This window comes from Hydra viridissima, unplaced genomic scaffold (assembly GCF_058129835.1).
Source record: "Hydra viridissima isolate aposymbiotic clone 2 unplaced genomic scaffold, HvirCarnegie_v1 scaffold_1, whole genome shotgun sequence".
NCBI classification, from domain to species: domain Eukaryota; kingdom Metazoa; phylum Cnidaria; class Hydrozoa; order Anthoathecata; family Hydridae; genus Hydra; species Hydra viridissima.
In genome coordinates this window covers 38,685,173-38,697,800 of record NW_028324300.1, presented here as the reverse complement: position 1 = coordinate 38,697,800, position 12,628 = coordinate 38,685,173, and the positions used below count along the sequence as shown (strand labels likewise).

Here is a 12,628-nt window from a genome sequence, read left to right as displayed (position 1 = left end):
TTTTTTGTTTCTTCTGATTTTGCAGCAATTTTTGAAGTTATGGAAAATAAAATTCCATGCTTAAATAGCAGTCTCTAGTACTACAGTGAGTAAAACATTCAAGCTTAAGTAATGGTGTTTTTGGTGTGACTAATCATTTTTGGATAAAGTGATGCGCATATTGAATGGGACAAAATACAACCTATTGAATGAATTTAATAAAGTATTATTTACAGCTCAGCAGAGGGATGCTGCAGTCCCTTACTTTTATCCCCATGGGTATCGGGTATTATTTACACACTTTTATACTGCAATATTTTACTTAAATAAAAATAACTAAATATAATATTCTAAAATGAGAAAGTTCTGCTATGATTGAAATTTAACTAGAGTTAAAATGTTTAAAGTTAAAAATATTTTTTTTGTGTGGTCTTTATGTATGTATCTATATATTTAACTAGATTTACAATTAATAAACTAATTTGAAAAATGATTGAATTAAAGTTTATTTTAAATTCTTTTATGTTTGTCCCATTCAATGAGACATACTTAATAAATGGGACAAATGTCATGCTCCAATAAAACTCTCTTTTGACCAATAGCCAAATGCAAATCCAACTTTTTTTGTTTTACTATATCATTGAGGAAGAGTCGGTGGTTATCAAACGTATTTAAATATATATATTAAACAATTTTATCTACGTTTAAAAAGCATTTTGCAAAAACTGTCCCATTCAATGAGGTTTTCCCCTACTTTTTGACAAACAGAACATTTGTAATGGCTGCAACGCACTGCATGTGGAATTAAATAAACAATAAAAAAAAGGATATAAATTTATTTTCTATTTTTTGCATAGTTTAATATAATTATGTACTCATTTAAGATATCATAATAAAATTAACTTTAGAGATTTCACCAAGCCTGACAAATCTTCGAGCTTTGATATTGTAAATGTTCAATTATAAGCCATTCAAGCATAAATGAATCCTAGCATGCTTCCTGTTGCAAGTTTTTGCCTAAAATTAAAATTTGAGAAATAATGACGAAGACTGTTTTCAAAAAATGGTCGAATTTTTTATGCTTTTGGATATTTTGGATATTTCTTGCAACCCGTTCTTGTTTCCTGGTCTCAAAAAATTGTTCCAACAAAAATCACTGTTTTATTTTTGACTACAGCCCTGTAGAGGAAGAAGCTACTATCCAATTTTTGTTGCCATGCATCTGAATATCGACATTTAGTTAAGAAACACTACGATTCTGATGTGACAAACTGTACATTAGAACATTAACTTTCTTGCTTTTGACAAAAATTAAGTTTTAAAAAAAGTTCAGTAATATAAGTTAAATAACTTGTACTGAAATCTAAAAAGATCTTAAATCTTTTCTCGCAACTTGCTTGCTTATTCACGTGACTCAAGGCACAAAGAATAACGAAAATGTATTTCCGTAATTTTAGCCAAAAATCTCCGTTGACTGTTGGTAAAATACCACTGATACCTTTTAATAACCAAAATCATGATATCCAACCTTATCATATTCAGGCAAGAGTTTTAAAATGAACCAATTTTATGTTATAATTGTAGTTTGTAACATCTATGTAATTACAGCTAAAGCTATTTCAATTTTCCTGTGAATGTTTAGTGTGTATAAAAAGTTCTATTTCTTTGGGACTTAATTGAAGAAATAGTTTTTATTTTATCATTTGCTTTTTTTTTTTTTTTTTAGCACACTTATGATTAATGCATGTGCAATACTAAACTTTAAATTGTAAGTTGTTTTTTGATATCAAATGTAATAATAGAACAATTTGTAATGTTGTAATGCATAGTTGTCATAGCCTAAGTTTTGTGATATTAAATTAGTTTAGACCATAAATAGTTACGTAGAGCTCAAACATATATTTCTAATCTTTGAATTTTAAATTTTGTTGATATTGGTTTTCCAATGTTTGTTCAAATAAAATACCAGGGAGGGAAATGAAATTGTAATTGAGTGATGCAGTTTAAAGAAAAGTTTTATCATTGTCGGTATTATCAGTCATTTTCTAAAATGCAAGTTTTAAGCTTTAAAAAAAAATTAAAAAAGATGATAGCTTATTTGAATACAAAGTGTTTTTTTCCTAGGAAAAAAAGATCTAATATTGATTCTTTTACTGAAGAAGAGCCAGGAGCTAGTAAGATTTCTTTTAGTAATTCTGTTGTCTTACTTTACTTAAAAGTTTCAATGTTTGCATATATATGTATATTATAGCGTCTTTACTTGTTACTTAGAATTTCAAAATCACTTCATTTTAATTCGCCTATTCAAAACGGAAAATTAAATTTATTGTTAATTAAAAAAGAAAAAAAGAAATTTCTAAAAAATTCAAAATTTTCAATAAAATTTCTACAAGAATTAAAGTGAGTTTTTTTTGTAGTTTATAGATTCATTGTGGTTTTGTGTACATTAAAACAAATTATTCTCTTACTATTTAAAAGTACAGGAAATAGTTTTGGTTCCTTTAAATTAAGAAGTTAAAAAAAGATTTGGGCTTTGGAAAAAGTTATTGAGTTGCTTTATTAATAATAGTTATTTTTTAATACATATATTTAAAAGTTACGGACAAAAATCTATAATCAAATAAGAAAAAATTGATATTTTTGTAGTGTAAAAGTTTTACATATGAACTTCTACCCCTCCCCTTTTTTTTTTTTTATATATATACTTGAACTGTTTTCCATTTTTTTCTACGCCATCTTATTATGTTATTCTTTTTGCTATAGATAGAACATAAACTAGGCATTCATGTATGGTCTTTATGTAAAAGAAATTTAAACTTGTTTCAGAATGTAAAATACAAGTTCATGAAGCTTTATGACAGTTTAATACAGTTCTACACTTAAAATAGTATAAGGTTTGTCTGTATTATAACAAATCAGCTTAATGAAAATTTTCAGCTCTTAAAGAACTGTTCAATTTCATTGTTTTTTCTTAAAAAAAAAAAAAAAACATAAAATTTAAAAATTATTAAGGTAAAAAAAATAATTTAAAAAAAAAAGTTTTTTAGAAAAAAAAAATTTAATTGCTTTATTTAAAGATGCTACTCAACCTACAAGATTTTTTTAAATTTTTTATGAACATTCTATGGTTTTAAATGAAGTGGTTGGCCCAGCATTTGATTAGTTTCTGACTTTCTATGTTTATTTTTTTCTTTTTTGTTTTCTGCGTTTTCTTTGCATAAATTTTTTTGCATTTTCAATAGCATGTTTTTAGATTTAAAGAATTATCTTGAGATTACTGTGGTCTAATGCATAGTTTTGTTTGGCTTTTTATTTGCAACTGTATTTTACCAGTAAAATTATTCACTCTATATTAAATACATTGCTCTATTTTTATCAAATGTTAAGCAGTCTTAAATGAAAACTTTGTAACAAACTTTAGCAACAGGCTTTAAAATTAAAAACAAAAAATTAATTTACTGGGGCCCAGGCCTCATTGACTTTAAAGAAGGTTAATCCTATTAATTCTTAAAAACTTATGAAATTTTTATTTTGTTTTTAGTTGACAAAATACGAGAGTTCCTGTTAAATTTACGTTACTTTAGAGTTTTTATTGGTTTGTGGAATATAGTAATCATGGCCATGATGTTTGTGTAAGTAGACTTCTTGATAGCGCTTTTGTTAATCAAAGCTTGATCAATTAATTTTGAGTAAAACAGGATGGTCAGTGGTCATGGATACCATAACTATCAGTAGGAATTTTGATTTGAGTTAAAAATAACTAGAATTTTTGTGAAAGTTTTTTTAGGGACATTCACTCATTTTTTACACCAAAACATCATTCGGAAATGAATGTTCATCTGTGATAGTTTTTTGTTGTTTTTTTTTTTAAAAAAATTCTTATGGAAAGTTTAAGAAAAAAAAAAAAAATAAAAAAAATACTCTTAGTGTTAAGGTTAAGTTTGTGTTGAACTTGTTCATTTTGTATTTGTGCTTAGTTCTTCCTCTTTAACCTGAAGTTTCATGTGTTTTAACCTAAAGTTTCATGTGTTTTAACCTGAAGTTTCATGTGTTTTGACCTGAAGTTTCATGTGGCCTGTATTATCTTTGTATTATACCATACTTTAACCTTTTTTAAGTCCATTTTATCAATTATTTTTTTGTATTTTATTTTTGTAAATAAAATTATTGTAATTATAAACTTAACTTCATATTTATCCAGGGTATTTTCCAGTTGACATTTCATCAAAAGAAAAAATCTCAGAGGCTTCAAAGTTCTTAAAATGCTGTAATAACGAACCAAACAAAAACACTTGCATTATTTGTAGCAAGTAACAAAAGTGTGCCTTGGTGAAAATTATGGGAAAATCAGTAAATAAAAAGAATATGGTAATGGATGTTGTAATAAAGAAACTCAATGAGTAGTCTTATTGGTTGTTTCTTGTTTAAGATGGATTTTGTAAAAAAAATTTTTTTTTAAAAAAAACTTGATGTCATAATTGATGAAAAATTAAAAAAATAAAACGTACTGAAGAAAGTTTCTGTTTTTTTTCCACTGATCTTTTATTTTTGTAAACTGAACGAAAAAATGAACAAAAAAATTATGAAATGGGACTTTAACCCCCGGCTGCTTATATAATATGATTATAGTGAAAGATATAATCCGGTGTAGCAGCTTAAAATAACTCCCTGTAAAAAAAATACTCCCGGAGTACTTATTTCCTAGTCAAAAAGTACTCCCCCAGTCATTTTAAGCTAGTAAATAAATACTCCCTTTAGTAAATAAGTACTCCCAATGAGAGTACTTATTACCATTTAAATTAAATTCGAAAAGCAATCTTTTAATGACAATTGATTTTACATTTGTAAATTCTGTTTTGTGGTAAATTGAGCAGTATTATGTTATAGTTAAGTTCTTAAACTTATTAAAAACCAAGTGAACTTAGTAGTATATCAAGGCTGAAAAAGGATTTGAAGACATTGCGATGCATCGCTTGTCGTAAAATTGTTCCTTCAATATCGAAAGTAAATTTTACACACACTTAAAATAAAAAATGGCGAGACATGTTGATTTTGTTGCAATTGAAAAGTACCTTAAAGAAAAAGTTTATCCTCTAGAAATTAAAGCTGATAAAGGAAAGAAATCTAATTTTCGAAAAGCTTGCAAAAATTTTAGCATTTTATCTGGACAATTACTATACCGTAGCAAAAAGTTAGTCGTTGCTTGTAAAGATCAACAGCAAAAGATAATATCTGACATTCATTTTGGTCTTAGTGAAAATTCCAAAGCAAAAGCAATGGCCTCGCACCGTGGAAGAGATGCAACTCATCACAAAATCTTTAGCAGGTTTTACTGGCACAATATTAAATTCGACGTAGAAAAGTTTATTCAAAAGTGTGATCAATGTCAAAAACATGGTAGAATAATAAGTTCTTCAACAGAACTGCATTCCATTCCAATTGTAAGTAAAGCAATGGAACAAGTTGGAATTGATGTTTGTAATTTGCCAGAGGTTGATGGTTTTAAACATTTAGTTGTCTGTATAGACTATTTCACAAAATGGTCAGAAGCTAAACCTCTTAAAAACAAAACTGCTGATTCAATTGCACTCTTTTTATATGAAGTAACCTGTCAACACGGGTGCATTAAAATACAAATTAATGATCAAGGAAGAGAGTTTGTAAATGAAGTCAGCGAAAAATTGCATGCAATGACAGGAACTGAGCAAAGGGTAACTTCTGCTTACCATCCCCAATCTAATGGCTTATGTGAGCGTCAGAATAGAACTATAAAAGAAGCATTAGTTAAAGTTCTTGATGAAAAAGCTGTAGAATGGCCCTACATTATTGAAGGAATTTTATTTGCACATCGTGTTAGCAAGCACACTTCAACAAAATATTCACCATTTTTTCTATTATATAATCGAGAACCCACTTTACCTGTAGATGTTAAATACGGAATGGTTGATATTAAAAAGCATGACATTGAAAGTTTTGACAGAGAAACTTTTGATGCAGTTCTTACTTCTTTTATTTCTTTACGAGAAAAAGTTTACCATACCGCATTCAAAAACATTCAAACTGCTCAAAATAAACAGCAGAAAGATTATAATAAACGCCATCAAGCACCTCATTTGATTGGAATTAATGATAAAGTTCTTTTAAAAAATCAAAAAAGGATAGATAGAAAAGGAGGAAAATTTCAATTTCTAAAAACAACTTGTGCACTTTGGTTAACCAAAAAAATACTACTCTAAAGAAAAAATACAACGTTACTTTACTTAAGCCATACATTGATAAAAATAAAAAGTCATTATATAATGATATATTGAGTTCTTGTGTTGAAACTGAAGAAAAAGTTACAAGTTTATGGTGCATGTTACCTGACGAAGTTGTTGAAATGATATTGATTAGTGCAGTGAAAACATCCATTATTGTTACGGAAACATATCAATTGTTGTATCATACCTGTAAGAGATTTAAAAACATTTTGCAACAAAAAAAAAAGTTTCTTCTTCCGCGTATTTTCCTTAAATTTCAAGATCACGAACTCTCAAGTTTAATGCAACGGAACAATAGAATAAAAGTAAGTATTCAAAAGTTATTAAAAATATTTGGATCTTTTAGTGGAGTTGCAGCTTGCTTGAACAATATTGTCAATAATGAAAAATGGAAATCTGCATGGATTATCATTTGTGCAGAAAAACATTCATGGTTTACAGTTGAACAAACATTTTGGAAATCACATCAAATAATCAATTCAGTTGACTCAAAAAAGACTTTAAAACCTCAAAAACTATGGTTAAATTTTCCAAATCTTTATCATCTTAAAAATGAAGATAAACAGATTTTGTTGTCTCATAATTCGTGGCTAAATGACAACATCATGGATGCTGCCCAAATGCTTATTTGTAAACAGCTAGGACCAAATGCAGAATTCCAATCTGTACTAAATTCTCAAAAATGTTCAAATAATCCATACCAGCCAGTCAATACTGAACATATTCAACTTATGCATAATGGTTCATGCCATTGGTTTCTTACATTTTGTTCTAATGGAAGAGTCAATATTTGTGATAGTCTTTATGATTCACTGAATCCTGTTTCTTTGAAATGTGTTCAGTCTTTATATAAAAACAATATTAATAGTAATGAAGACTTACTTATAACTTTTCTGCCTGTACAAAAACAAACAGATGATTTTAATTGTGGATTGTTTGCTGTTGCCTTTGCAGCCGAATTATTAGCAGGTAAATCACCTATGGAAACGAACTTTGATGTATTGAAAATGCGGGGACACTTGTTATCATGTTTAAAGTCTCAGCATCTTTTACCTTTTCCTCAAAAGAATTTTTTTTGTTTATAAATATTGTATTCAAACACAATAATTACAACTGTAAAACTTTATAAACTGTAAATAATTACTTTTATCTATTAATTATTTTTTTGTACCAAAACCGCAGGCCAAAAATAGTGCTGGGTTCCAGTATTAGCATTTTTTTAGAAAAGAAAAATTAGGAAGAAATTTTTAATAAGGGATTTTCTCATGATAATCCCAAGGAATCATAAGGATTCTAAATACTACAAGATATAACTGTTTAAAATAAAAATAAAAAATTAACCATGGGAAACCCAATAAAATGCCGATTAAAGCCGATTACCAAAAAAAACGGTACAAGTAGAAAGAAAAAATATCCTCTTGATAAAATTTGGAGGTGCCACGGTATTTTTATAATATTTTTGAAAACTTTAAAGGAAGTAAAATAATAAAAGATGCAACCTCTTTTCAATATAAAAATACTCTAAAAACCATCTGTTTTTTAACCAATGTTGTTACGCTTAAAATTATTTAATCAGTACGCATCAGAGAGATGAGACGCGCCACCTCAAATTCAGTGTTATATTTATATATTTCAAAATTCAACTTTAGGGGAGTACTTATATCCTGGGGGAGTATTTTTATCCCAGGAAATAATTACTCCCGTGAGTAATTATTTCCTAGGATAAAAATACTCCCGGAGTACATATTTCCTAGGAAATAAATACTCCGGGAGTATTTATTGACGGGATTAACTTTAGACTGCTATACCGGAACTTCTGGAACTAGTCTGGAATCTCGAACTAGTATTTGTAATGTAATTGCTATACTCAACCCTATCTCCTTTTCCTTCCCTACGTGTTTTTATTAATACGAATTTACACTTAACAGGTTCACTTTCCTTATTTTTAGTGGGTATTATTACGTTTGAGCTTAGTAGTTTTTGTGTCACTGGTGACGAAAGTTTTAGATTTAAATTTTGACAAAGGTCTAATTATGAGACACTAGCACTGTTTTCTCTAAAATTTTAATCTCTAATATGAAATATGCAAATATGAAATAATAGGAAATAATAGAATAGTATGCAATAATATGAAATAATATGAAATAATATGAAATAGTATAAGATAATATGAAATAATATAAGATAGTATGAAATGATATGAAATATGCAAATGCAGTTTCAATTGGATAGTGTTGGAATTTTTTTTCTGAGCACGCGCAATCAATAAAATTTGCAAAAGGAGAAAATGTTCGGTTTTTTCCAGTACTTTTTTCTGAAGGTCAGCTACTCTGACTTGAGTTTTTTTTTATGGTTGATATTTCAAATTTCTTCTAATCCGTAGCGACAAATACAAAATTTGTATAATTAAAGTTTATTATTATAATCACGACTTTCAAAAGAAACTTTAAAATCAAAAGGTAAATTATTTTTAATAAACATTTTTTAAAGAAATTTTCCTTAGTTAAAAGTAAATTATTTTATTTCCGTATTGCTTTTTTTTTTTAAGTGATGATGATGATGATGATGATGATGTTGATGATGATGATGATGATGATGATGATGATGATGATGATGATGATGATGATGATGATGATGATGATGATGATGATGATGATGATGATGATGATCGGTTTTTTATTTATTATTTTTTTCGTACTTTTTATTTATCGTACATAACTGCCATATTTAGATATTTTATAGACATTGACCTTCAACCAAGTTTAACCTTATTTTTCGAATATGTGGTGAAGATATAATGAAAGATTCAGTTGATGTGAATAAATATTCAGAAAGAATTGAGTATTCATTTTATGTAAACACCAGTATTGACAATAAAGAAGTTCACCTACAAAGAATGTGTAGGAGATGCTTCACCATTTTGAAGAACATTGAAAAAAGGTTCAAGCACCAGCGTTAAAGCAATCTGCTGGCCATCACCATGTGCAGACAAATGTTTTTGTTTTTTCGAATTTTCTAGAAAAAAAGTTAAAAAATTTATACCTGGCTGACCATGTATCACGGAAGAAAATCAAATACGATGGACCAATCGCCGAAATCAAAATAGCTTAGTTGGTAATACACCAAAACTAACGTTGCATTTAAATGCAATTGATATTAATTCTGTATCAAATCTTCATTTAAACTTACGGAAAATTGAAGCATTTCTCAGTTGTAAAAGGATTTTCAACAATCGTAAAGAAAGGCAAATACAAAAGAAAACTTAAGATAAATCCCTCTTAATATTTTTTTTTTTTTATATGATTGAGTGCACAAAAAAAATCCAAACAGAAATTGAAAATGAAACTGGAACAGCAGCCAGTACGTCTACAATTGAAAGAGTACTAAAAAAAAGCCCGGCTTAAAGAGCTTTTGCACTGTCAAGAAGCCAGATATTGACAAGAATGATAAAAAAAAGTGGTCGAAGTTTGCACTGGACCATGTAGACGAGTCAGAATCCTTTATGAGAAATATTCTATGGTCAGATTTCGGGTTTGACGATCATCAGCGATCATGGATAAAAAACCAAGGAGCTTTGTGAGTAAAAAAATTTTAAAACTACGGTGAAATAAAAACACGGCAGTGGAGAATTTACGGTTTGAGATTTAATAGTTTGAATGGTGACTTTGAGTTTATTGATGGAATCATCACGAACGAAGCATACTTTCTAAAGAAACCTCCAAGATTCAGCAAGAAAGTTGGAACAAGGATGAAGATACACCTTCCAAAAGGATAATGATCCAAAACATGCTAAATAAAGACGATTTCGAAAAGGGAATTTACAAGCCTAGGACAACATTCGTCCTGAAGTCTCCCGGAATTCAGTATATACAATGAATAATCGAATATTGGCAATGACTCTGCGAAGGGGTAGCCCAGCTAAAATTAATGACAAGTATCATCGTAAACCTAATTTCTTGCTAATTGTTTTCACTAAATGTTTAGCATAAAATATAAAATTTTATGATAAATTTTGACGAATGAAAATTGAATTGCTAATAGTATATGCAAAATTTGTGATACTTAATTTGTAAGAAATAAAATTATTTTTACACACACAAGGCTTCATTTAAGATTCTATGAAATTACAGAAGTAGTTTTAAAATTAAAAACTGTTTGCCAAGTTATTAAGACTGTAATGAATTTGTGCTGACATGTGATATTGTGATATCATTAGTTTTAAAGTATATTGTAGTGCACGAGCCTACTTATATCGGCTCGACGTTCTACATAAATCAGAGCTGCATGGTGGGTCTTACTCATGCTATGGTCAACATCTTTCAATTTGTCAGCATCAAATAAATGGAAATGTCAGCTACTTACAGGTTGTCATCTTAACGAGGTGAAATAACTGAAAAAATTATTACTCATTGACAGACCCATAGAAGCATTTTTGAAAGAGTAAATATCCATGTGCAATAAAATATCAACATATCAAAAAAATTAAGAAGTATTCGGTTAGTAGTTTAGATTTTTTTTGTTTGTGGTTCAACTGATATACTTGCTCCGGAAAAATGGTAGAGCTTGCACTTTTGATTTTAATGATAAGCATTGATAACATGTGAAGACCACACTAGAAAAACGATCAAGGTACATTTTTATTGTTTTGAGTAAATTAGATTTTAAACTTCAAAACACCAAAGCTCACTTATTTGTTAGGCGAAATATCTGTGTAATTTGATCGGTTTTGTAGTTATATAGTCAATTATTATATAGTTAAACTCCAGCCGGATACAACAGGGGCAAAAACCCCAAAAAAGCAAAAATGTAGCTTGATCGTTTTTCCAGTGTGGTCTTCATGTGTATATGTCTTTAAATAAATCCACCGAAGATTTTTTAATTCTCTTTACAATCCGGTAATTTACACATCACCATCCGATGGTCTATTTTATACCGTAGAGAAGGTTAAAATGAACTCAACACTGCTTTTTTAAACATAGCATCTATTGAAAACTAACTCATCGGCTAAATCAATCCAATTATGGTTCACAACCAATCCGGAGTGGAGAATCAAAACGTTTCAAAATATTTTTAGCAACTAAAAGTAATATTGTCAACAATATTAACTTGATATTCAAAAAAAAAAAAAAAATGATGAGAGTAATATACAATTCCCGAAGAGAATAAAATAATACAAATCGATCTACACGATAATAAACGTTGAAGAAAGTGTCAACTTCCCTATGCTGTTTCCGAATACCAGGAATCACACTAATCTTCCAATTTAAATTTCAATATAAAAGATTGCAATGGGGACAAACTTCACAATATTGCGGTTTCAACCTTTAAGGCTCCTGCTTCTCTCACGGCCAACTACATGTAAACATTTTCACAAACAAATTTGTTAAAATGTTTACTTGCAGTTGGCCGTGAAAACAGTTGTTTCAGAGATATGGGGGCTTCTGAACACAATACTTTTCCGAATAAAAATATTTTTCCAGTATCTGTATTTTTCACCGACAAAACTTGTTTCAAATTAAACTTCCAATAAGTGGGAATTACTTATGCACTTCAACAGGTGTTTCCCATATCCACTAATTAATAATTAATTGTTAAAAAGGTTCGATTTATGTGGTTTCTGCATCTTACAAAAAAAAAAAAGAGAATCAGGATTTAAGAGGCCATTCATCAATAAGCCATCTATAAAGAGACCATTCAACAAGAGGACATCCATCAAGTATTTTTGCACATAAAGTGGGATACTTAAAAAACCATCCTTCCTCGTCCCACTCTCATCTTTTGCTACATATAATTTCCAACAATGTTTGTATTCTATTTGTCCCACTTTCCTACAATAAAAATTTTAAAACAAACTTTAGCAAACTTGAATCATGCAGCAATAGCTGCATCTTACTTTGACATCTCTTACATCACCGATTACAGATTTTGAACCACCCTATTTAATTAATTTTTGTTCATTAGGCGCGCAGATAGCCACACATTCCTCTATTGTTGGATTTGACGCAAAGTACCTAACACTAAGTTTGTTAGCCAACTTTAAACCTAATAATATTTTAAAGAGTGTTAAATAACCTGCATTCTCAATAAGTCGATGGTAGGCTGAGATTTAGTTTTAAAATATCAAGTGATAGCAATACGCTGCAAACATAATTGAAAAGCATATTCTAATCGCGAGATTTTTTAACCAATCTTAAATCACTGAAGAACAGTCTTAAAGATGCAGGTATTTTGCACTAGGTCAAAACAATTTACTTAAAAAATTGATTTATAAAAAGTAAACAAGAGAATTCGTGTAAACTCTGGAAATTACATTTGAATTTTCCAAAGTTCAGATGCAATTACAACTACAAAACCTAATAAGATTATGATTTCATTTTTAACGTACAATA

General features: G+C 28.9%; 1 protein-coding gene across 1 annotated transcript; it reads left to right on the top strand.

Annotated features, from left to right (window-relative positions):
- Window positions 1-1,405: 1,405 nt before the first annotated feature.
- Window positions 1,406-4,495, top strand: LOC149894880 (protein SMIM7 homolog). The gene is made up of 5 exons (XM_090069233.1): window positions 1,406-1,521; window positions 1,706-1,747; window positions 2,104-2,153; window positions 3,521-3,611; window positions 4,181-4,495. The coding sequence occupies exons 1-5, from the start codon at window positions 1,496-1,498 to the stop codon at window positions 4,194-4,196; spliced, it is 225 nt and encodes a 74-aa protein (XP_089925359.1). The 5' UTR covers window positions 1,406-1,495; the 3' UTR covers window positions 4,197-4,495.
- Window positions 4,496-12,628: the final 8,133 nt, after the last annotated feature.

Excerpts from the sequence above, each read along its gene's own strand:
- LOC149894880 (XM_090069233.1), top strand. The coding sequence starts at position 1,496 with ATGATATCCAACCTTATCATATTCAG. Across the intron at positions 1,522-1,705 it reads TCCAACCTTATCATATTCAG|CACACTTATGATTAATGCAT; the intron begins GCAAGAGTTTTA and ends TTTTTTTTTTAG. Across the intron at positions 2,154-3,520 it reads TGAAGAAGAGCCAGGAGCTA|TTGACAAAATACGAGAGTTC; the intron begins GTAAGATTTCTT and ends TTTTGTTTTTAG.